General features: G+C 39.7%; 1 protein-coding gene across 4 annotated transcripts in view; it reads right to left on the bottom strand.

The window, feature by feature from the left end:
- myocd (myocardin) overlaps positions 1 to 25,843 on the bottom strand; it is a 134,214-nt gene that overhangs the window by 41,768 nt on the left and 66,603 nt on the right. For all 4 annotated transcript variants that reach the window (XM_023340323.1, XM_023340324.1, XM_023340326.1 and 1 more), the window contains exon 4: positions 16,782 to 16,991. In XM_023340323.1, the coding sequence (XP_023196091.1) occupies positions 16,782 to 16,941 (160 nt within the window). In that variant the 5' untranslated portion in view covers positions 16,942 to 16,991. The remainder of the gene's footprint in view (positions 1 to 16,781; positions 16,992 to 25,843) is intronic.

Genomic DNA, 25,843 nt, shown 5'->3' with positions numbered 1-25,843 from the left:
TGTTTGTTAAATGGGGTAAGTGTTCCTCGGCCTGAGAACGTTTGAGAAACACTGGTCTAGACCTACAGAAATTGTCAATAAAAATCATGGAAACCTTCAAAGTCTTGCCACTATCTTTTTGATACCAACAGAAAACATACTCAGGACTACAATTTGATCTGAGTCGGAGTGTGAACTTGGTGGGTGAGACAGCTATTGTGTCACGGCGACCAAATGTGTCACTCTCTGTCTCCCACGGATCCATGATGAAACATGATGTCATTGGTTGGCCATCCGTTGAGTTGTGGATCAGCGCCACGAGCGCAGGCCCAAAGACTCAATGGCTCCACACGAGCCGGAAGCAAGGCAGGGATGTGAGGTTGAAGAAGGGAGGAGTAAACAGTAGGAAAAGGAGGAAAACCACTCCAAAGTGTTGATTACACAGAAATGATTCATCTGTCTGAGAGCTGCAAGCGATTTATTGGTAGCATGCTGTTGGATATCATGTCCAGGCTTTGTATCATCTAGATATGTATACACTGTAAGGCGCCTTATCGTTTGAATGCCTTTTAAATTATCTTAGAAAACAAATTCTTTCATAAAGATGGTTGTTGTAAATAATTCAAGTTATGACTGTCAAAAAATACTCCTTGCAGATTTACATTTTTTTTTTTTTTTGAGAATGAGGGAGGCATTAGTCAACATGTAGTAACGTAATCACTGAGATTATGTAGGGCCATAAAAGGCTTGTAGCCACAGTCAGGAACTGGTGCCTTTGTTGCGACATTATCAAATACTGAACAATCCTGTTCTAGTCATCGTCCTGCTGAAATATATTTCCAAGGTTATCTTAGTCAGGTTGTGATATTTATTGCTGACCTCAGTCGCTTTGGATCCATCCAAGCAAAACATCCTTATTTTCCCCAATCCACATCCTACACACACACACACACAATCTGGAATTATGCAAAATCTACTTCCCCTTCATTCTATCACTCTGGTTCATCGTTTCAGAATTCACATCAGTCTAAGGCTTGATGCACAATTCAAATTTTTATTTTATTTTTACATGATTGTTCATATTACTAATCAAACCAGACCACAAATTAACGTTTGTGTGTATGGTTTACGTCCCCTAACGACTCGCATGTGCAGAAGAAGAACTTTGATGTGAAACCGAAGCGCATCGTTTACGAAAGAAATAATGGATCCTGCCATCTAAAGTTTATTCAGCAATGAGAGTCGACAGTATCATAACTACTAGGTCATAACGACATGACGAAAGCTAATAAAAAAGTGCAACTAATTGCAACGGCTTTTTATGGAGCATTGACTGCAATTCCTGTAGGGAAGTCGGTTTGGATGTGTAGGCAGAACCAAGAGTGGTGAGATTGTGCCGTTGACATAATTAGCTATGTTGGTCATAGCTAATTGGTCAAATAAAGACACCGCAAAGTCTTTATTTTCTTTATTTGGGCATCGTTGATCCCTGAGTTGTATGCATGATAATCTGATTGCCATAGCAACATTCAAACGGTTATGCAACAACTGTCACTTACGGTCGGTTATGTGGCTGTCTGTCCTCTGAGTGTTGACTTGCTGATGGTTTGGGAATCTGTCCCGGGTTTACACCGACGGTTACTCCTAAAGAGCCAGATATTTTCTGTACTGCAAGTAAGATGTTTTTACAGTTTTCTGACAAGGAAGCATTACGGTGATGGATGCAAAAGTGAAATTAAAAAAAAGGACCAGAACATCAAGTCCCGTTCTCTGATGGTGTAGTTATTGGTAGCAGTTAGGGACAAACACCTCTAAACCCTCACATGAACACACGTCTCTTCCTGCCGTTCACTTAGACTCACACACAGACAAATTGCCAGACATGCCGATCCCCATCAGGGGATAGGAGACACCTTGCTGCCCTGCTGACAAGGAGGACTTTCACTCCGTGTACTTCACACAAGCCTGTAAACTGTCCACTTAAAGTCTCCGTCAGGTTGACTGACAGTTAGGAAATGTCTGGGATTCTCGGCATGTCCAAGGGCGTGATTTGTCAAATAAACATCCTCTCAGAACCAGACAGCAGCAGGCGCGTCGAGCAACAAGGAGCAACCCCGGAGATGGGTCGCTCGTTTGGTCTGCGTCAGCGGGTCAAGTCTCTTCACTTTCCCTTTCCTATGGGCAAAGCGGCGCCCTCGATCAAAGCCGGTCTTACAGCTTCAGAGTTGAACTTGGAGGAGTGCTGGACACACTGTTAAGTGTTCTGCAGGAAAGAAAGGAACAGGCAGAGTATAAACAAAACGTGCGACCTTGCAGAATGCTCTGAGCTTTGAGAATGTGCTGCCTGGTGACTCTTATCACCGCCGTCTGTCAGACACAAGAACATTCGCGGACTTTAGGGGTTGGCTGTCTGAAAATTCCCTGCACAGCTTTTCCGTTAGCTCAGACTCTGCAGGTCAGAGGTCGCACAGGTCACCGCTAGCACATCTCTGAGGCAGCAGGAGTGACGGCAGAGCTTGCGGAACAACTGCTGCGCTACTCTATTTCGGATTGAAGGGAAAGGATGAACGGTAAGTGTTTAATCATGGCAGATGGATTTTATTGTTTTATATCCAGTAAAAAACAAACAAAAAATACCCCACAAAGCTTACCCAAATGTTTGTTACTGTGGTCCAGGAATGAGATGGTGTGAGATTCTTGTGGTACGATTTGAACACTTTCACTGTATTCGCATAAAACCTTTCACCAAGACGGTAGATATTTATGAAACAGGATACAGCTGCTTTCACTTTCAGGATACAAATGTTGTCACTGCTGCTTGTATAACGCATATAAAAAATTATATCTACGTCCTTCATTTTGATGTTAATACACTCAGAAAATTAGAATGTCATAAAAAATGTGATATTTTTTGTCACTCATTTCAGAAAGTGAAACTCAGATTCTTAACAAAGAGCAAACCACTTTAAACTTTTATTTCTGGACATTTTGAGGATTATGGCTGACAAATAATGAGCATCCAAACTCAGAATATTAGAGTGTCACGTATTAGTACAATAGAAATCTAAGACTTCTGACACAATGGAAGATGATGCCAGTCCATCCCACATTGCTGAGTTTGAGTAATGTTGCTGCGCGATGAGAAATGTGGTGGCTTGAATCCAGAGTTTGCATGTTCTCCCCCGATCACACGCAGGTTTTCATCAGGTACCAGGACTTCTGCAGTCCAAAAAACATGAAAGTTAGCTTAACTGCAGATTTTCTGTTTAGGCTGTGTAACGGACTGGCAACGTGTCTGGACTCCTACAGGGGGACTACTAATCCCTCTGTGATCTTGAACTGCACCGGTACAGCAGATGAGTGAGCACCGGAGATATTCATTAGCTTATTTCCTCCATTTCAAGTCTTTTACATACATCCTTTGCAGTCATAATCAGGCACAATTTTGGAAAATATGTATATCGGCTCTAGTCCAACTAATACAGGCCTCAAAAAGGAAAATCCGTCTTTCCCAAACAGATTCCATAAAAAGGCATAAAAACAGATCAGATATATTTTTACATATTGGAGGATACAGATAAACAACTTTCATGCCACTATTCGCCTTGTAATCGTTTACAAAATCTCTTTTAGCCTGGTCTTTGCAGGTCATAATTTCACAGTAAAGCCAACTACGACCCGGTTTGATGGAGAAGCTTCTCCATCAAACCAAAGTAAACATTGTGTCCACGGCCTGATCCCACTCTGTTTTAATTAAATTTCTATGCTGTGAAGGACGATTTCCATAAACATAGAGTGATCAAAATTAGACCGTAATGTAAAGAACACGTGCGTTACCTTCTCGATGTGGAGTGAAAGGTATTGTTCATGATTCGATTCTCTAATTTGGTATGAAGTACAAAAGAAGCAGCAATCATGGATTCAACTTCCTTATTTGGAAAACACCTGAAATGATCTACGGATAAAATAGGTCTTTATAGCCGTCTACAAAAATGAGACTATAAAGCTTTTTTTTTTTTTTTGAGTTGCAATCTCTTAGTTTCTTCCTTCTTTGAAGCATGTTCATTTATCTTTGTGCGCTAGATTTTCTATGCAACATGGACATTGTGACCCTTTTTTCAAAGTAAAAAGGACTAAATGTATTATTTTGTGGTTTTTGTTTTGAAAATTGTAACAAAACTCAAAACTTTACCAACTCCTTGTTTTCTCTGTTAGATGTCTAATGTGTCCTTTTCAAAAAAAAATTTAAGGTGGATTTAGCCATTTAAAGGGGCGGCGTTGTGTGTTTTGCACATAGCGCTGTTATATAGAACAATCAAGTAACTATGTTAACTGCAGTTATTATAAAAATGCAATCAAATATGACTTAAAAGAAATTTGACTTTGTAATTGAACGCCTTAAAATTAGACCTCTGTCTCTTTAAAAATTCTCGCTCTTTCTGAAACTACACCTTCAGGAAGTCATCACAACATGGCTCCTCTATTAACCACTTAACAACGTTTTTGCCAGCGTGTCACTGAGAAATGGCTCGTGTAATGAGCTCAGCAGCTGCACAGTTCCATCAGATGTTTGCTAATTGCTGCTGGCTAGTCTGAAGGAGCTGATTGGAGGAGGGCTGCTTTGTGAGGCGGAAGCTTGGAAACTCAAGGCAACACTCCAGGTATGTTTTTGATGACAGAAAAACACGATGTAAAGCTAAAAAATAGTAAATTTTACATAATACTGCCCATTTAAGAACTAAAATGAGCAACTAGCTAGCTGCTGACATGTTATCAGTGGATTTCATAAACTTGTGGGTTTCTTCTGCTTCCTGTCTGTTTTAGTATTTTTCTTTTCAAGCAAAGAAAAAGTAGATATCTGAAGCAATATATATTTATATGTATAGAATGTAAATTGTGTAGAATAGCAGTCTCTAAAATAATGTTGCATAGATCTAGAAAGAGTCCACAAAAAAAAACACTATTGGTTTGTTTCCCTCCACTTTTAATCAGAGTTTTTGCTCTCAAGGCATTAAATAAAATGTAGACCTAAATCACACGGATTAAACTTTAAAGTCTATGCTGCTCACGTGCTTTTCTTGTCAAATTTTTTGAACAATTCAAGATGAGTTTTGGAATACTACAGCGGTGTCCACGTCCAAAACTGGCATGCACAAGCCAAATGCATTACTACAGAGTAATTTACCATGGCAGAGGCCTTTCTAAGAGAGCCTCCTTTGTTTTTTTCTTTTTTTATAAAGTTAGTTTGCTTGATCACTTAAGAAATTATTCATCATTTCTATTCATCTCCGCCAAGAACATTTTTCTGGACAATTTGTGCATTTGTCGTCCTTTAACCTTAATTTATTGCTGCAGTCGTGCTTCTTCACCGCTTTGTTTAGACTCGCAGAATAAGTCTTGGTAGAAAACTGACGACAAAATACCTTTTCTCCAAGTTTTATTTCTAACACCTGTTTGAGATTTGGCTCGGAAAGAGGTAAAAAAAAATCTGAAAGAAAAAAAAAAGAAACGGAACAACACCTGAGAGTCGAGAAAGAACTCTGCGTCCGAACGAGCCCACATACTGAGAGGGAAGCAGTAAAGCAAATTGCAGACTAATTTATAGAACTTGAGCTTTTTATCTGGAGATTCTAGGATGCGATCGCAGCTTTATGCGCTCTCAGTAAGTCTGTCAATCAGTCGGTTTCAAACGTCAGATATCTTTGTTTTTATTAATATTATTATTTGAATAGACTCATTGTTGTAGACTGCGCTGCGTTCTCCAAGAATGCAGCTCGGTGTGTGTTTCTGTCATCCGGCCCTAATCACAACCAGGTGCCTCCGATTCAAATTAACATATGGTTCTAACTTTCCTCCTACTTTGACAAATGCATACCTGGGTTGCTGACTAGTAAAACCATAAAATGAATTCTTCAGTTTTTCTCTTTACTATTATTATTTACAACATGAGGTTATAAGGGAGGGCGAGGTGGAGCAGAGCTGAGAATGATTTCACCTTGCATGCAACCCTCGTCTTGCCCGCGTTGCGCACCTTGACACACAACTGCGATCGCAGTTATTAGAAGCAGGACTTGCACTCGTTCTTTTTTTGTTCACGTGTTCATTATTTGGGTTATTGGTGCATTCGCAGAGGGCAATAAAAACCAAAAGAAAGGCTTTAAAGAGGCTGGCAAAAAGACAACACTGCAATAACACAAAATCTTACCAGTTTCCTATAAAAATCTCTTTATACACTTGAAATATGACAAAACTACCTTGTTTTGTATTTATTATTGCTAACAATTAGCTTGTCAGCAAGATACAGGAGCTTGTTTTAAGTAAATATTTCTTGAATATAGATCAAAAATTACTAGTTCCACTGGCAGATTTTTCCCCCACTTATAACAAGCATTTTCCTGTGTTATAAGTGGAAAAAATCTGCCAGTGAAATAAGGACTTTATCAATATTCTGGAATGACTGAGGTAAAACAAGCTCCTATATTTGGCAGAAAATTTATTTGCAAGTTAATTTAGTCTTATTTTAAGTGTACTAAAATATTTGCACTAGAAATTAGGCAAAAATACTTGGTAAGATTTTGTGTTTTTGCAGTGAAGTGGTTTAAAAAATAAATCAAGCGAGGAAAGCTCCGGGTCCTGATGTAATAGCGATTTTACAGACAAGAAACAATCAAAATGCACAAAACTGCGTCGGCTTAGATCCGGGAATATCTATGCCGATGCATAGATATACGTTGGCATATCGATGCATATCTAACTTCTCCACTGTGGAATTACCAGACTTTTCGTTTGATATCTGCACATTTTATGCAAAGTAGAGGTAAATAAACCCTAGTGTGATTCTCCTTGCCTCTTAAAATGCAACTTATTGGATGAATGGATGCTCAAACAGACTGATGATACTGATCCTGGTATAAATGATCTATATCATCTTTTGCATTGTGTAAAAAAATCTGGTATTTTAATTTCCATTTTATTACATTAGCGTCACACTGCTTCAATAAATTGGAATATTAATAAAAAATCCACTCGTTTCACAAAGCAAAACATTATATGGATTAACTATGCACAGATGGCTGTTTGAAAGCCTTTATTTCTGATAATTATGACACTTTTCTGCTTACAGTTAATGAAAACATGACATTTCAGTTAGAATATTATATCAGAGCAATGAAAGCTATTTTTAACAACAGAAATCTGGACGTAATAAAAAAGCTTAAAGGTTACTTTCAAAATGCACTTTTAATCTGACAAATGATACTTACTCATGGAGATGCTCAAAATGGCCACAGAGCACACTGGACTTTATCAATATCAACTTTAAATATATGATCTTTGCTTGTGAAAACTGTAGTTTATATGTTGGGCACATTGTGTTCCAATATGTTCTTTCATAGTTCTAACAATAAAGAATATGAGTGCTGAAGAGCAAAGACAGTAGTAAAAAGTCGAACAGCATGAGGTTGTATGAAGACAATTGGGATGGCACACAATACGGAAAAGTCATACTTTAAGGCAGTTATTTAAAAATCTGTAAATGGGGTGGGGGGGGGGGGGTATAGAGTTTGTTGTCAAATCTTGTTAAAGGTAGTTTTGGTTTAAGTGCAACGTCAAGACAGCTGAAGAGAAAGTTAATTCCCAAAATTAAATATACAGCTATTTGTCTGGCCAGAGTTGCTCTTTAGCCATAACTACTTTGGGTTGAGATACCCAGGTTTGGAAATCTGGAGCTTAAATGTCTAACTGGTGCCCAAAAACAACAAACTGAGACGACACGTGGGTTATGAGCAGAGCTGTGGCTCTGAGCTGAAGCAGAGAAAAAAAATATATTTTATAGACTTATAATCAAGATTTTGACTGTTGTCTTCTAATTTATTCATCTATTTACTTAATTGAAACCCTAACCAGATTACTCCTTAAGATCTTGCTCATGCAATTCTTTGTTTAAATTATTATTATGTGGTGACGGTATAACCTTAGATGGATGAGCTGTGAAAAAAATAAAAAATAAAATAAAATCAAGCTCCTCTACCTTCTCCCTGTGCTCCCAGCAACAACTAGAGAAACAACCAGTCAGAGGCAAGGGGAGGGTCTTAGCGCTGTCAATCACCCTCTCTCGCTTGCTCTTTGCTAAGCTACTAGTTGGATTGAACTGAATTGTAAATATTTTGATATTAGTCGTCTTATTTTTAAAGTGAACAAGTGCTCTTTGTGGTTGTACAAATACACCAAACCAAAAGTGAATAATAGCGATTTTTATCCAAGCTGACCGTGATGCCAAAACCTCAGCTGTAAAGGTTTAGGGGTTTGCAGTAATTTGTTTTGCAATGGCACATTTTTGTTGTCGTCCAAAAGCAAAGCCGACACGCTTTGTGTTTTACTCCTAATCTAAAACCCATGTTGCAGCTTCGGACTGGGCCAACGAAAGCAACAGAACATGACAAACAGTCTCAAGAAGTGCCGAAAATGACGGAACGATATGTAAAAAACGACAGAACGGATTAAGGTGGGCCTTTTACTCATATTTATTTTCATCAGGGTGTTAGATAGCGGTATTACAAGGCTGGAAAGGGATGTGAAAACGTCAGAGACGTTCCCCGTTCTCCCGCTCCACATTCCTCCACCCACCCCTCCGAAACCCGGACAGAAGCGTGCGGCGTGTGATTGATATCCGAGAATGATCCCGAGCTGTCTCTCCTACTCTTCTTTTAGGCCTGGAATGTGCTCGCATCTAAGCCACGGGCTGGATCAGGTCTGTGTTACTGTTTTCATTTCTACTGTGAAGAAGAAGAAGAAGAAAAAAATAGCCTGCTGCCCAAAAAGCTCTTGTATCCACAATACAACACCTGGAAAAAGAAACTCTTCATTAATCCCGGCAGCCCCTGAGAATCTGTGGTTCTAAGCGCCGCTCTTCCCCCAAACCACATGTGAGGCGGCACGGTGGCTGGCCGGCAGAGCCTTTGTTTTAGACCAGCTCCGGGTTATTGTCGGGTCACCGTGGCTGAGTGGTTCCTTAATTGAATTTCGAAGCGTTTTGTTTTAATACGCCACCGTCAGAGCTCCCCGGCCCCCTAAAAATATCCAAGTGGATGCAATGACCTCATCTTTTCCGGAGTTTTGGAGAAAGATAATCCGACATGGTCTTTATCACTCTGACTAACAGCTGATGAATGAATAATTACAGGCGACCACAGATTAGACCGCCGTCCGTGTAACTTTAGAGTGCTAAATCGCACGGCGATGACCCAATTCGCCGATGTCTCTGAGGAGAGATAGAGCCGCTATTTTCTTTCCCATCCTTTCTTTTAATGGTTTGTTTAAAGTATTCAAGCATTTTTGTCCACCTTATAGCCTAATAATTTAATGTATTTTGGGGGGATTTTATGGTTTAAACCAAGACATTGTTGTGAAGTAGTTTAAAAAAAAAAGTGTCTTTTTTTTTTTCTTGCAAATAAAAATTTGTAAAGTTTGCATCTATTGCAATCCCCTTTAGACATATCCCCCAAAATAAAACCCAATTCAACCACTTACATTCAGAAGTCACCAAATTAGTACATAGAATCCATCTGTGTTATTTAATCTCAGGATAAATCCAAGTTTGTTAGAGATTAGTGAACAAACAGCATATGGATGTCTGCAGTGATGTTTTGCAAAAGTTTAAAGGAAAGTTAGGATATAAACCAGTTAGTTTTAAAAAAGTTAAGTTGGTAGATCCATAGGAAGGTAGTTTTATACCTTCCTATGGATACCATATACCATAGGTGGGTCTTATAATAAGACAGTAGGTGTTCTAGACTACCTCTGTACACCTACTGTCACAAAAAGAAAATTGTCTACAACTTTCGGCAAAAGAATTATTGCTGTTTTATTACAGATTATTAAGGCCACACTAAGAAAATGAAAATAAAATTACGAGAAGCTGCGCGAGAATAAAGTCAAATAAAGTCGCAACATTCCGACGTTATTCTCGTACGACCTCTCGTAAGATTATGACTTTATTCTTGAACAACTTCTTGTGTGACTTATTTCTCATACTTTATTCTCATGATATTATGGCTACTCTTGTAATAATTTGTTATGTATTTGTATTATTTCTTAGTATTACTCTAATAGCTTGTCGTACACGTCTGCCATACATTTTTATAATAAAATATTGATTAGACACTTGATTAATGCTGACACTCAAGTCATTCCATCCTTAAACTTGAATTTCCCAACAGAGGAACAAGTATTTAAATTTAAAGCAGTTCCAGTGGTGTCTAAGGTGAGTATTTTTGACGTTTGGGGTACACATGCCGTCGCTGATCGTGATGCACTCATGCGGGTGACTTCATCTTTTTAATCACTTGTCAGTAGTGGAGGACAGCAGCAGAATATGCAAACCCAGGAACGTATCAACACAACACGAGCGTGTTTTTACTTCCCTGGAAGAAGCGGTGACTAAAACCTGCTCTCCTGCTGCAAGAGCCCTGTTCTGTATTTATATTAGCTGCGAAGCAATTTTTAACTGTACATTCCAGTTAGGTGAGCAGCTCTTGGCCGGTGCTGACGGATTTTTCAAAGCTTTGGGAGAAAAAAAGAAGTAAAAATTAAAATAAAAGAATAAAATAAAAAAAGAAAAAAACATGTCCAGTCAGTTGGCAGGAGCAGCTGTGCAGCATTTTTGCAGCAAAGGCAACAGAATCATTTATTTGTCTGACTTTGCAGTACGCCTGTATAGCTGTCAGTAGGTTTTTACTGTAGCAAGCCTAAATATGAAACCAATTACAATCTTGGGTCGGCACTCCAAACACAGCCCGCATATTTTTTTTGTTGTTCTCCTCTGAAATACAAGCAACTATTTCATGCCTTACCCCCCTCTCCTCCACCCCACTTTTTTTTTTTTGTTGCGTTTTTCATCACTTCACGCGGTGGGGTTCGGATAAATAATAAATCTGTTTACCGCTCGTGCGCGCTGAGGTAATAATCGCCTTCAGAAACGTCCTATCTATCAACTGAATCTGGTCCGTGTGTCCGCCGCTCTCGGCTTCGCTCGGGTGATGAATGAACATCTGAGTAATTTCATGGATGAATTAGGAGCTAAAAACAACAGCGGACTAGGGTGGAAAAAAAAAAAAGCATCGGCAGATATTCCACCTGTTGCCTAAGACTAATAGAATAGTACGATTTTTCTTTGTTATGGCGTTGATGCTTCAGGCAGATAGTGGTTCAGACAGAACTCCTGGCAGCTCTGTTGAAAATGCTTTTTTGGTCATTTAGACAGCAAAGCAAACAAGAACACGCAGCACTTATCATATCTGGAGTAATATCTGTTCATTACATTCATTTCGGTTCTTTTTCATGCTGCTCTCAAAGTCTGAATCTTAACCACAGCCATGAAAGCTATTACACCGACACAATCTCTAATAAGAGAGCAAAGTTAATTATCTCTGATGGGGATACATCAGTCAGTTTAAGGACACAGCGCTCCATAAACAACAAGACTGCAGAGGTTGATGTTAAACTACATGAAAAGATCAAGCGACGGGGCTGATCACGTCCAATCAGCGCGGAATCCACCCAGCTCGCGGGGTGAAGCTGGCGCAGGAAAGAGTCCAGGCTCTTTTAACGCTACGTGTTGGAGAGCCGTCGGCTGCCAGGCAGGCATCGCGTTCGTCTCGCTAAGCGAAAGAGCGCCGCTGAGTTTTATGTCAAGTGAATGTGGGTTGCAACGCGGAAGTCAGTGAAAGGTTAGCAAAAGACGTCTCTGGTTTCTGGCTGCTTATTTACGGCCTTAAGAGTCATTTGAAGCTTTTTTTTTTTACTGAAACGTGCGAGCTGGTCAATCCCCTACGCAGCCCAGGAAAAATAGATGGAAGTGCTGTCTATTAAATCCACACCCCTTTGACTTTTACATGTTTTATCAACCTACAACCGTAAACTTAAGCGAGTTTTACTAAGACTTAGAAAGACAGTCTTGATGTTTTCTTTACAAAATCATCTTAAAACGAGTAGCATGCATTTGCATTCAGCTCTCTTTACTCCAACACAATGTTGTTAATTTCCTTTAGAAATGGAGTGAACAAACAACTTTAAAAAGAAAAAGGAACACAGCAGACCAGTCAGGGAGAGCGTTGTAGAGAAGAAGCTTGAAGCAGGGATAGGCTGAGGTACAATACTTCAAAACAAAAGCCTGGAACATCTCACCAAGATGTCCGTCCAACTGAAAGGACAGGACAAGGAATGAGGTTATTAATCAGAGGCAGGCAGCCAAGAGGCCCATGATAACTCTGGAGGAGCTGCAGAGATTCACAGCTCATGTGTGAGAAACGGTCAATAGGATAACGGTTTGAGGTCCACTGAAAAAAAGCTGGCGTTTATGGAGTAGTGGCAAGAGAAAAGTCTTTAAAGATGTATCGTTTGCAAGTGGTCACGCTTACAAAAAGGTTTTAATAGCCTATCTAGTATGACTAATTCACACATCATATGTCATTTCAAATGTGTGGCGAGGCTAGGCTAGGTTAAGCTAAGCTAAGATAGTTTTCCTCAAACCACACAATAAGCACATACAGGCAGGAGTTCTGGTTAGATGGTAATACTTTTTTGTTTCTTCCAGATTTTTGGGCCACATGTAAAACTACTAAACTGGGCACAACCGACACATTGGGTAGCGACAAACATGTTATGGAGATGCATTTCCTAAGCTGGGAGAGGGAGATGATGGCAAGATGAATGGAACAAAACATGGTCAACAAAACCTGTTAAAGTCCTAAGAGGTCATTGTGCTGTTGGATGATTCTTAAGTATATCGCCACAGGTACGATGGAATGGTTTACATAAATATAAATATGTGTTAGAATGGCATAATTCCATAACTTAATATTAGTGAAAAGGTTTTTCTCCAGCTCTGTGATGGACTGGCAGCCTTTCCAGTGTTGACCACACCTCTCGCTCAATGACGCCTGGAGAAAGGCTTCAGCCTTCCCCATGACTTTGGAAAGATAAGCAAGTGGAAGGATTTTTATCGAGTCACACTGAAATTTAGTCTCTAAATGGCCAAAACTGTACGATATAATCCAAAGATTTACAGCTGTAATTGTAGCAAAAAGTGTTTCTATACACTCCTCCTCTCCTGAGTTTTGACTCAGAATAAGAAAGGTTATGGAAGTACAATAAAATTGGTAATTATTGTGTGTAAAAATTTGAAAAATTTCAATGGACATGAATTTCTTTGCGAGACATTGGACAGGGCAGAACTGACTAATCATTGCAGTCAAAACTAACTCGATGCTGGAGAAAAATCGTAACCCTCCTACGCGGCACATCAATGTTAAACCATAAACTAGAAAGTAGCAGATTTATTAGAAACCCGTCTCCACTCCACAAAAAAGGCTAAGTGGGCAGCGATTCAGCAGTAACACCTCTGATGGCAAAATTGTGTTAATGATGCCATCGTGTGGTCTCTCTCGACGGAGACGCTTTCTTCGAATGTGCTTTTGCAAATTAAGAAGTTGATCCAAAAGAGAGAGAGAAAAAAGTGTTTTTCATTTTTATACGAAGCAGTTCATTATCAAACCACGGTAACCACAGAGATTTCTGAAGAACGAGCGGGAGGAAACATCATCACCTTGGTGGGGATCCTGGGTACTGACGTTGGGCTTTAGGCCAAACCTGCCATTCCTCTGCATTGCCCAGACTGTAAACCAGCGTTAGATGGATTGTGGTCTTAAGCGTCTCAAGCCGAACGCCGATGCAAACACACAGGGTTGTGTTGTGGAAATAAATACACACTGGAACACTTTTTGAAAGTCGCCGTTCATCATGGCACTAACAAATGTTGTATAGAAAAAAAATCTTCCAAATAAAGAAACAACTGACAACTGTCCAGCGGAGTGACAAATCAAACCTTCAGAACGCCCTCGCACCACATGCAGGAAGCCATGTGCAACATTTTAGTTCTCCTCATCTACTAAAAGTATTTCGCTTTGTGCACCAAGATTCTAAACTTAAAAAAAAATCTATGTGCCTGGTTCTACGTGGAGGAAGAACCCAAAGAGTGAGGGATGAGGACACTCTACAGTTTATGCTTTAACGACGATAGCTCGTTCAATCAGACAAACCATGGAGGTGACAGACTCTAGTGTTTGTGAGCATAAAGTTACCCAAATTTTAAAATGCACTATTTTAGCTTGATTTTTACCTTTTAATTATCCCTGTCACTGCAAAACATCCACTGATGTCTAAAGAGGTAAAGTTCTAGTTCCTACAGATGTTCACATACAATTTACAGAAAGGTAATCCATTTCTTTCTCAGGGTCTGACATTAAATCAGACCACGTTTTCTATTTTAGCTCAGTGAAGATTACCAAAATAATTTATTTTGCAAAATGCCAGAAAAATCTAAGATGATCTTTTTTAGACATGTTTTATTACTTTCTTTAAATTTAGTTTACATACTGTACACTAAGAATACTTTGCCTCTAAACAATTTGGGAAAGCCGAGATTATGATTTAAACTCTCCAAGCTTAAGTGTCTCACAAACCCAACAAAAAGCATCATATAATATCTGTATGACTTACTACCTACAGCAAACACGTCTACTTTGATTGTTTACTTGCCTTGTTGCATTTGGGTCTTCACGATTCATATTATTTGAAACCTCAAACCTTTGAAATTACAGGGAATACAACTCTTAATTTGAAAAAAAATAAACGATCCCGTTTGTTCTGAAATGTAACGAATACAAATATTGGTGATAATCATATGTGAGCTAAAACAGGAAAAATTTTGAACTTCTTAATACCAGACAAAAAATATTGTATTTGTTATATAGTGTATGCAAACATCTGGTTTTTAACTATGCATGTATGATATGTATAATATACCTGAAAATCGGATTAGCTTCAAGTTTGAGTGCCGGGTCAAACAGAATACTAACTGTTAGTATTTTATTTTTAAAAATATTTTGACAACTATCATACCATTTTTTAGGTAAATATTCTCAAGTAAAACTCATGTGATTATGTGCAAAAAAAAAAAAAAGAAAAAAAGTGAGACTTCCAACTGCTTCCATTCACCAATGTAATGTTTAACGTAATATAAAGCCAGCTATACTTTAGAAGAGGGAAAAAATACAATTCCTTTTTCTGTTTTTAGATTTTTCTCTTGAAAGATAGAGATTTCATTATAAACTTGGTGGACCACTATGAGATGACGACATTAAACAGGATAATGACCAATAGGTTTGCTCAAAATGCTACATTCTGCAACTAATGATGAGGAGGTCACCATGTCAGTAAGAGTTATATCATTTACTGTTGTTTTGAGACTGTCATGTTGTAATCTTGAACGCATCCCTTGTCTTGTTTGTTTCTCTTACGCCCTCTCACCTCCAAACCACTGGATAAAACGACTGGATAAAATTGAGGAGATTACACTTTATGTCCATCGCCGTCTTCTGTTACCCTTACTCCCTCGCCACACATGACATCATGGAAAACTTTGTCGAGCTTCAGCTGCAGTAAAGAAACCCTCCGTTGTTTTAGCTATTTTGAGAGCCCGTGTGCATACACAGGGCTAAAAATAACGATTCAAAACACAGGATTCCGCAAATGTTTCCACCTCCGGCGCTGTCATGCGAGTGGCATTTGAGTCAGGTTGAATTGGGCCGTGATGCTGAAAAGGAGATGTGTCAGCGTGGATTAATCTTCAGAGGGATTCAATGGAAAAAAAAAGAAAATGTTCGAGGTACGTAAGCGGGATTTGGAAAATGAGCGCGACTTAAATCTTTTCTGCACTAATTGCGGCGCTCCGGCTCTTTCATTCATTTCCAAAGGTAAACAAGCAGATGTTGTTGAATCAAGCTGAGAAATCGGCAACCTCATTATGCTTTGGGTAGGAAAGGCATTCAGGAATTTAGATTTTACAAGAAACATGAACTCAACACCAAACAGCTTCATCTTAACTAGGCAATGTTAAGTTTGGTACGCATCCTACTGTTGTAAACCCGTTCACCTATGTATACTCAGTGTGCAATATGAACACTATCTGATTATTCAACTATGTCTCATAAAATGTAATTACGTATTTGTCAAGAGTGAGAAACAACTCAGGTTTGGGTTTAAGTTCAGGTTTTTAACTAAGTGACACAAGACTCAGGCTACCATCGAGTGTGCCTCATATTGTACCAAGGTATATGGTATAGTCAGTTGTTTGACATGTGGTATTCCTACTGGATGTAATTTTACAGCACCTAGGTTCCTCTCATTGTTTTCTGAGATAAGATTTTATTTTGCAATAGCAATATGTTTGAACTCATTTGTCTTTGGTTGGGGCTAAGTAGCATTAGCGCGGTAAGTGGCTCGTGTTAAGCCCATTGTTGAAGACAAAATAGAAATCCTACAGCCACTACAGTCCACTCCATTTTTGTTTCCATTTGGTGAAGAAGGAAGTTGCGCTCATGTCTTCTTCACAGGTTTTAATGTTGTTTCCTTCAGCTGCTCTTAGTGCAACGCCTCCACAGGAGAGGAGGTGAACAGCTTGCTCAAAGGGTTTGGCTTGTCTGACACAGAGCAGTGTGAAAGCGAAACGCAACGGCTGAAAATGCAACAAATGTTGCACTTTTGCTCCTCAATCGAACCGAGTCTACCGCACTATCATGTACGAAAACACCCTTTGAAGAAGCAAGTTAGCCAAAGTGGAGTTATCTTCTACTCTACCTAACTTCATGTTAGCATACCTCAGAAAAAATAAAAAAAAAAATAAAAAAAAATATCCATCACAAATGCTTCAACTTTGGAAAATTATGAAATATAATTGAACTCACCATTTTTGCCTTCGCTTGTCTGTTTCCTGGGTCTGTGGCTTGGCCTGTCTGTCTGCCGTCCAGCTTCTCTACCAGCATGTGTGGCCCTCTGTGGGAGACCGGGATGCCGTCTGTCCCGTGGAGCGTCGTTGCAGACCTCCGAGCATTTCACAGCGTTCATGGCTCTCCCTTCACTCCCCAGCGGATGACATTTCTTCTTGGGTCACCTCCCTTCAGCAGAGAGAAAGATACCGTGAAAGTGAACGCTTGGCAGACGGGGGGGCCACGTAGCAGCGACTCTGAACCGCGGCCTTGGGTAACGGTTACAGTTAAACAACCACTGTCAATTGGAGTTTAAATAAGCGCAAAAACATCATAAGCACATGAATGGGTAAATGTGAAAACTCTTTCCTTTACTCTAAAAGCTGGAATAAAGCCAAGTCAATGTTTACAGAACACAACATGTCTTCCACATTTCACGTTTCGGAGGCCCATCTCGGCTCAGACGGCCGGCGTGTGGCTGGTTGTTTATGATCCTAGTTTAAACTCACGTTCAGCCATATGTGTGCATCTCTTAACCAGGTGGAGCTACTCCCTTCAGGTGATGGGGAAAGAAATATCTATTTAAACAATATCAAAAGAGCAAAGTTTTAAAAATCCTGAACAAAAAAAATCCACAACATTATCAACACATCACCACCCTGTTCCCCTACAAAGTGAATGCAAGAAAATATTTAGCAATCGAGCAGAGAGGTTTGCAAGCAAAGATTTGATCTGAGCAGAGACAAGTTTCGAGCGCAAGGAGAAAGGTTTAAGAAAGCACAGTGAATATTTGAAAGCGAGCAAAAATTTTGAATACAAGCATTACAAGTTTTAAGTCTGCTGAAGTCCTGCTTTCAAAATGAAAATGTAAGCACAAGAACAAAGGACATGAAATCCAGCTTTCAGACTAAAAATATGTCCTCTCAAATTATGGCACAACAATTGCCCCATACTGTCAGGATTCTGGTGTGTGAGTGTTTGGGTGAGATTTTGTATAGCAGTTAAGCGCTACAAAATCTCACTCAATGAGATTTTACCTTCACTTGTTATGAAAATGTTGCATATATCAGACATAACTTAAAAGTCTTCTGACTTCGGATTATAGCCGTAACTGACGTCTTAAAATTAGCCTCTGTCTCTTTAAGAATCTCCTACCCTTTCCGACACGCCCTCTCAGGCACGTCATCACAACAAGGCTTCTTCCCGTCGGCCATTGCTGCCGTTTACCTGCTCAGTAGAGGTGCGTTCAGTTCCACCAGGTGTTTGCTAGTTCCTGCTACCGCTAGCTAGCGAGGTGTACTTGACTTGGTTGTGTGGGGGAGACGCTCCAAAATGGCCGCCACATGAGATTCAAGGATTCCTCAAACGCGCACAAATGAGTCACAGCAGCACTCTAGGTATGTTTTTATGACGAAATGGCATTATAATTTTCTCTAAAGCTCAAAAAAGTAAAAAAAGTTGATTTTATATCAAAGAAAACCAATTTGGGGGAAATTGTAGTAAGTAACACAACATTTTATAAACGGCGTCGTGCTGTGAGAGCTCTGCACATCGTCCAACCCCCCCTCCCCCCAAGAACTACTTCCTGTAATCTTCATCTTTTCGGAAGTAGTAACATCCGAATGTTGAACATGTGACTCGGTACGTTTGGAAAAACAACAACAACAACAAAAAATCCTAGAGCAAAAAAATTTTGATTGAAAAATATATCTTTTTTCGACCTTGGGGTGTTTCCATTAAGCAAATTTATTTTCGTAATTTCAGTTTGCACAACTTTTTATGACAAACACAGCTGTTGCTAATTGTAAAAAGAAACCTTTACCCTTTCCCTTTTTCATTCATCTCTTGGCCTATTTTGCATGTTGGACAGGAAGCTACAGCACAAACATTATTTACACGGCAATCCACATATGGAGGGACATTTACATTTACAATCAGCTATAAAATAGCATAAAATAAAATTTTTAATGAGATTTAAACCAGACTTATTAGATGTAGCTTCTCAGAAGATCATGTCCCGGTTAATCCTCTGGGATTTGGCTCACATTTTCGGGGAAACGTCCCTGAATGCACTGCGTCTACTCACACGATATCTTGACACATAGATTACATGCTGTGTGCCTGAAAGAACAAAACGGTTCCACAGCATACTGTACATAAACACTGGCCCTGGCGAAAAATAACAAACCCATGCATTTACCTCCGAATGCAGACAACAGTTACTGTAAATCAGCCTGTTAAAAGGCCAGAAACGACTGGGACTCTTCCTCGCAGCATCAGGAGGAACCTCTTTACTGAAGCCTTAACTGATGGGCCGCCTTTGAAAGCCCACCCAGAGACAGATAGGGTCCGCTTCGACAATTTATACCACAGGGGACTTGAAATAGGCAAAGAGATAGGCGAAGGAAAACATTGCCTCAAAGACACCCAAGTTCAGCTTGGTGTTTCATATTAGCTCAGAGCACAACAAGTTATCAACGAATCTCCTTTTTTATGTGACACTAGACTGACCGAGGGGGGAAAAAAACGTTTCTTCATTGTGTGACTCAGAGGCAGAAGCGTGCATCTGAGGAGGGAGGGGAAAAAAAAGACAGGAAAAAGTAACCTAGCCTGTCTTCAAAAGAGTCAGGTTTATAATCTGATGCTATCTTGTGAATGGTGCTCTGCGTTTCAGAGTCAACACAATGCGAGCCAGGACACGTGGACACGTGGCATTAGGAGCTCCATCAAGATGAGCTGATAGCAGATTCCTATAAAGAGTTGTCCTCCCGTTGATTCTCCGATTGGCCTGAATGCTTTCTGCATTATCTGCCTGCGTCTCTAATGACTCAAAGATTAAGGGGTGGCTGGGAGAACAGGCAGTCGCTTATCTGCTTGAGTTCACAGCCTGCCCTATATTTTCTTCACGGTGGGGATGTTAATCTTTATTACGCGGCAGAGTTTAAATAATTGCTCCCAGATCTTACTTGCGGAATGTCAAGAGCATGAATTTTGGCACGTCGGTCATGGTGGTTCTTTAATCTATAGCCTTGTTGCCTCCTCTTTGGATTTCTGATGTTTCAGTTAATTAATAACTTGGAATTAACATCATAAGTCATCACATTTTTTATTTATTCATCTTTTTACATACAAAAGACCTGAGCAGGAACCTTTGTACTGTGTTTCTGGTACGCCTGTAAATTTGACACACAAGCAGCATCCGCAAACAACAGCGATGGACGACAAAAACGCTTCTCTCGGCCCACTGAGGGTTAACTTTTGCTTCAAAAAAACGTTTTACTGGGGAGCTGGGAAAGACGAGGGTTGCGTTCAAGTTGTACTTAAAGTTAGCACATCATCGAAACTATTCAAGCCTAAAATAGCACCTCTACTCAAAAGGTGTTGCAGCAGCACAGACATCCCCAATCGCTAATGCTAGTGTTTACAGTCGTGAAAAGGTATTTATCAAAATAAGTTACATGGATGATCAGGAGTTCCTGAAACACTTGAAAGATGAAAGTGCTGCTACACTTCGTTTCAATCAGATGATTGAGTAATCTAAATAACAAAATAAAATCAAGAAATATCTTTGTTCAGTAATGCTAGCGTCCACAGTGGAGAAGAAGTTTTTTTTCAGTGAATGACCAGGGGTTCCTGAAACACTTGAAATGTGAATAAGCATAATGGCACTTTGCACATAGCTTTTTGTTGAAATACGATTAATGAACCCTGTGGTTAAACATTTTAGCCGTGTCCCACCACTAATTCAAATACAGCTTTTTAATTCTCCCTGCTAATATAATTTTTTTGATACTTTTCTACAGAAACAAGGCCATTATTTGGTCTGCTTGCCACTGGTCTACAGACATCCCAGAGATCGTCACAAGCATCACACGGATGTGAGGCACTATGAAAAGGTCAGTCGGACTCTGCCGCCACGTAATTATAGAACAAAATGAGATTAAAAGCATTTCTGGAGCCATAAACATCGAGGTTATCTCATCGTACTCTTCTGACATTTACATACTCGTTGAAATATGCAAGACGTGCTTTTAAATTACGAAGCCCCAGAGGCGGGCTGTATTTCCTATTATAGAAGGCTTGTGTGTTCACAGTGGCATTACATAATTCATGAGCAGGATACTTTAATCTAGCTTTTTGTTTCATGTCACGACTAGTGAAGGCTATATTTCACACTGAATGACGAAGAGCTGTCTGTTTGTAGTTTTGAAGAATCCCACGTTTAGCCTTTAGCTGATCTCCTCTTCTGTCCTGCGCTTTCATTGACAAATTATTCACTCGAGCAGTCACATCTGGTAGATTTTCTTTCCGTTTTGTGTCTTTCCCTCTACCCTCACACTTTTCAGCTGTTTTTTTTTTTTTTTTTTTTTTTGTTAATCGTTCGAAAGCGGCCACCAGCTGAGTTGGCACTAAGCCAGAGGTACAAGGCCTGTAATATTTAACTTGGGGTGGGTCCAGGATTTCCAAAGGAAGATTGTGAATTTATGTTGCAATCAGTCTGGTAAAGTAAAGCCTCCAGCTGAGCTCATTATGATAACTCCTTCTTGTTTTCTGCTTAATAACATTTGATTTTACGCATCTGAATGAGCGCGTCGTAGCAGGTTGTTTTTAACAGTTAGCGCGCCTTCAAAAAGTATTCACGTCCAACATGAATTACCACAATATTGTCAGCGTTTTCACTTTTGAAAATAAAAATGTGAAAAGTGTGGTTTGCATATTAATACAGCTTCCATTTTCTTTGTAATCCCTAAATAAAACCAACCCCATCCATATGTGACAGAGTCGATAACTACAATCCACCTTTGCATCACCTTAGTACAAATCCCACAAAAAGGCCATTTCATGCCGCCTCTCATTTGTCCTCGCTTATATATACAGTTCACATTACTGACAATAATGGAAAGGTTAATGAACTCCCAGATCAGTTTCCATTTCCAGTGGACGGTAGCGTCAGATCTGGAAATTCTTCCCACAACAGAACGAGCCAAGAAATCCTAACATCTGTCCTCGCGATGCAGAACTATCCAAATGTGAGCCGGTCCCTGTGAGGTTCTACAGTGTCACTTCTCCCGTTTCCCGAATCAGATGGGGTTATTAAATTGGACGGGGCAGATCTCACAGAAAGCCATTCAGTTTATTATCTGAAAATGAGAAGATCATGACACCTATAAGATACGTCTGTCGACATAAACTACATTCCCAGGCAAGGAGAGCATTGATTGTCAAATCAGGTGTCTGTCAACAAGTCTACTGTTGCTTTTACACTTCACAAGTCTGGCTTTAGGAGGAGAGTGACAAGGCAAAACACTGTATTAATTAACGTCACACACAAGGGGAAGCAGCATTCAGCTTCTATGCAGCACAAATCTGGACAAACTTCCAGAAAACTGCAAAACTGCCAAAACACTGAGTGACTGACTCAAACCCCACCAGTTTAGAGTTGCCTTTGATTCCTAATAACTGGAACATTGATAGAAATATTTGATTTGCTTGATGATTTTGATGGTAGCATTAGACAAAATGTAATGTTGGTTACAAAGCAGGTTGAACTGCCTTGTTGCTGAAATGTGCTATGCAAATAAACGTGACAAACTTATCACTTAAGAGTAACTCTTTTGGTCCATTGCATAAAACTCTGAAAAATACATAAGGTTTTGTGGCTGTAATGTTACATAATGCAAAAAAAAAAAAATCACACAGGTCTACTCATGTATTACTACTTGAGGTTTAACTGACCGATGCTCTTTACTGGAATGCTTTTATCTCAGGGGCTTTTCCCCAAGACTGAACCCACCTTCACACCATTATGGTGGTAATCTCCAGTTATTTCAGCATCCAACACTGGCCGCTGCATCTTCGCATCTCATGCTGCTTTAATCCAGCGGCGTGATAATACTTAGCAGAGGGAATGTGAGGCCGTAGCTGGTGACATGGTGTTTGTTTTTTCCCCCCAACAAGACAATATGCCTGTCATGGTCAGAAAAAAATTATTTTTTTCTTCTTCTGACTTTTAGATGAAGTCTTTACTCACTTTGATGTTTCTGGATTCGTTTAAAATGGCTTGCAAATCAGGCAGCTGCACATTCAGGTGACTACTTTAGTACATTTAGTTAATTAAGAACCACAATCTCTAGTTTTATGGGGGTTTTTTTTCAAGGATTACTAAACGGCAAAACAAAATCCTGCTTTTCAGCTTCCAGCAAAATGGCATGAAGCATACTCTGAGACAAAAAGGAGCTCATTACATCAAATTATATTCAGGTGGTCCAGTCAAAGTCCTGGCCAAAAGTCAGAATCTGAGAATCTGTGCTGTGATTCTGCGTGTTGTAACTGTAGCAAAACGTGGCTCAGCCAAATCTCGTGGAATCCGGACACCCGAATCCGAACAAAAATCACACTTTTCAAATATGTACTTTAAGTAACTTTTACATTTTTATTTTCCTTTTATAGTTGAAAACTACTTCCTGTTGTTTTAGAAAATCCCATTAAAATCTATTGCAGCTTGCACGTTCAACGTAACAGAATGTATGAATAATTGTGCGTCCTCTTGCATTCCCTACTCCCTCTCTCAAGTTTCTATGAAATGATGATTTTTTTTTAAACAAGGATCTGGCAAGATCTCAAAGTTTTGCCATTCTATAATAAACAATGACATGACTATCAGGAAAATATTTACTTCAATCTTTAAAGTGACTTATGGCAACGTTGGCCGCTAAACAGAGTGTCATGAGTGTTATGCTGTCAGGTGGCACAGTCTGTATAAATACTCTCTGTGCACTTGTTTATAGGAAATCCCCCATCTGGTTTCAGCAGAACACAGTCCGGCACACTGGTGACCCCTTGAGTTTTTTTCCTTTTTTTTTTTTCCAATGGAAAATATAACGGTGCTGGAATAGCTGGTCTCAAGTGACAGACAAGACAACAATTTAAAAGAGTGCAGGCTCCACATCCCTGAGTCCAGCCCTTTCCCGACTTGTAAACACAGAGCCCGGCTTTTGAAGAACTATCCAGAAAAGCCCAGTGGCCTTTATGTCATCCCGCTTTTATGGGATATAAAAGGATAACACTGTTGTCATGCCTCGCAAACTTCAAAGTACAAATGAAGAGTTTAGTAGATATATCTGGAAAAAAATCACACAGCAACGGTGAAGATGTGATGAAACACGCCGACAGAATCCCGAAGAACTTAAACAGAACCATTAGACGCATGAAGAGGAACGGGATGATAAGATTTCCACACGTTCACAGCTTCACCTCATTCTGGGATTTATTGTGATCCGCGTTCATTTGAAACTGCCTTAAGCAAGTCTAGATTTTTTTTTGTTGTTACTTTTACCTATTTTATGGCCAATTTGGTTTAGTCTAGAAGGCCCCTAAAAGCAGAGGGTGACGGCTGATGCTTACACAAAGCTGCCGTGACGTACGGCCGAAAAAGCATTGAACAAAGTCAAAAGGACAATTGTTTTGAAACATGCAAAAGAGACGTTACAACAACTGGCTTTGTGGTAAAAAACTAAAAAGATACAGGTTATTGGATTTAGGTTTTGCATTTGTCAGTATTTCTTTTTATCTCAGCTGGGATGAACCAACAGAAATAAGTGCATATGGAAGCCAGGAGTGCCAATATTTCACTATACGCTTCCAAGATTTGTTAGGTTTATCTTTAGTTTTAGGAGCTGCCAGAATCTGAATTATTTTTAGGATCAGACTATAAGCAAAGTAAACTCAACTCCATCCATATATGACCCAATAAAGTTTTTATAACGCACTAAACAACACAAATCAGAATTTTGTGGTCCTTAATCAGTTACACGTGTGATGATTTGCAAATGAACCCCTCAGAAAAGGGCTATCTGTAATCAATGATGATAATATGTAATATTCTGTAAAGTTTAAACCTGTATAAAGACATAAAATCACTAAAGTCAAAGAAAACAGTTCAACACCAATTCTTTCCATTCCATTCTTTACGGACAGTAAACCCTATAGAGCGTGATGAAGGACTGCTTGCTTTTTTTTTTTTTAGGTTTTGTTGGCTCTAGTGGCCTTTATTTGAAAGTAGTTCAACAAGAAAGAAGGTAATGAGAGAGGGGGAAGAGATACTGCAAATGTTGCCAGGCCATGTATTGAGGCCACAAGGACTAAGGTCTCAATACGTGGGTTGTGCTTTGCCCCTGCGCCACCACAGTACAACCGGAAGGACTGCTGTTTAATTCTTTTCTTTGACTTTTGTCAAACAAAAGTTATAATTCATCCAAATGACGTTTTAGACAAGTTGAAAAATGTTGTACTAGGTGTTAAACCGTAAAAATTACTACAATAAATCTTGTAGTTTCTACAAGATTTATGCAAATAAAGTCAACTCCTGCGGCAATGACTCAAAAATGTTACTTTATAAGACCCTGCTACGCTTTACTAAAACCTGGGTTTGCATAGTGACCCAGGCTAGTGCAACCTGGGTCACTTCGTGGATCGGCATAAAGGTCGAGCCAGGCGTAGATTGACCTTTGTGCCAATGGTAATGTGAAGGCTCTCCATGCAAGTGGAGGTTGGTCTTTCCTTGCATGGATGTCTGTCTTTCCTTGGACCTCCATGTTTGATTGGAGGTTTGGCTTTGTTTGGACTCCTCTGTTCACAACATGGGTATGGGTTGGCGCAAAGGCCAAGCCAGGCTATGCATGGAGACCCCTGGTTGATTGGAGGTCTGTCAAAGCCTGGTCCTAATATGATGGACTCATTGCTTTGGGTCAGGGGTAACTTTTACAGCAGTGGTGCCCAAAGTGGGTTCTCGAGGGCCGGCATCCTGCATGTTTTAGTTCTCTCTCTGGTTTAACACAACTGGATTCAATGATGACTCAATAGGAGGCCTAAGAAGAATAATGACAGGGAGAAAACTAAAACGTGCAGAATGCTGGCCCTTGAGGACCCACTTTGGGCACCCCTGGTTTAGAGGTAAGATGTAAATTAAGTTTTAGTTAATGTTAAGGTTAGGGAAAATGTATTGGTTAGACAAAATCGCAGCTACTAAAATGAAGGGAAAT

The sequence above is a fragment of the Xiphophorus maculatus genome, chromosome 10, assembly GCF_002775205.1.
Source record: "Xiphophorus maculatus strain JP 163 A chromosome 10, X_maculatus-5.0-male, whole genome shotgun sequence".
NCBI lineage: Eukaryota > Metazoa > Chordata > Actinopteri > Cyprinodontiformes > Poeciliidae > Xiphophorus > Xiphophorus maculatus.
This window is presented reverse-complemented; position numbering and strand designations above follow the sequence as displayed.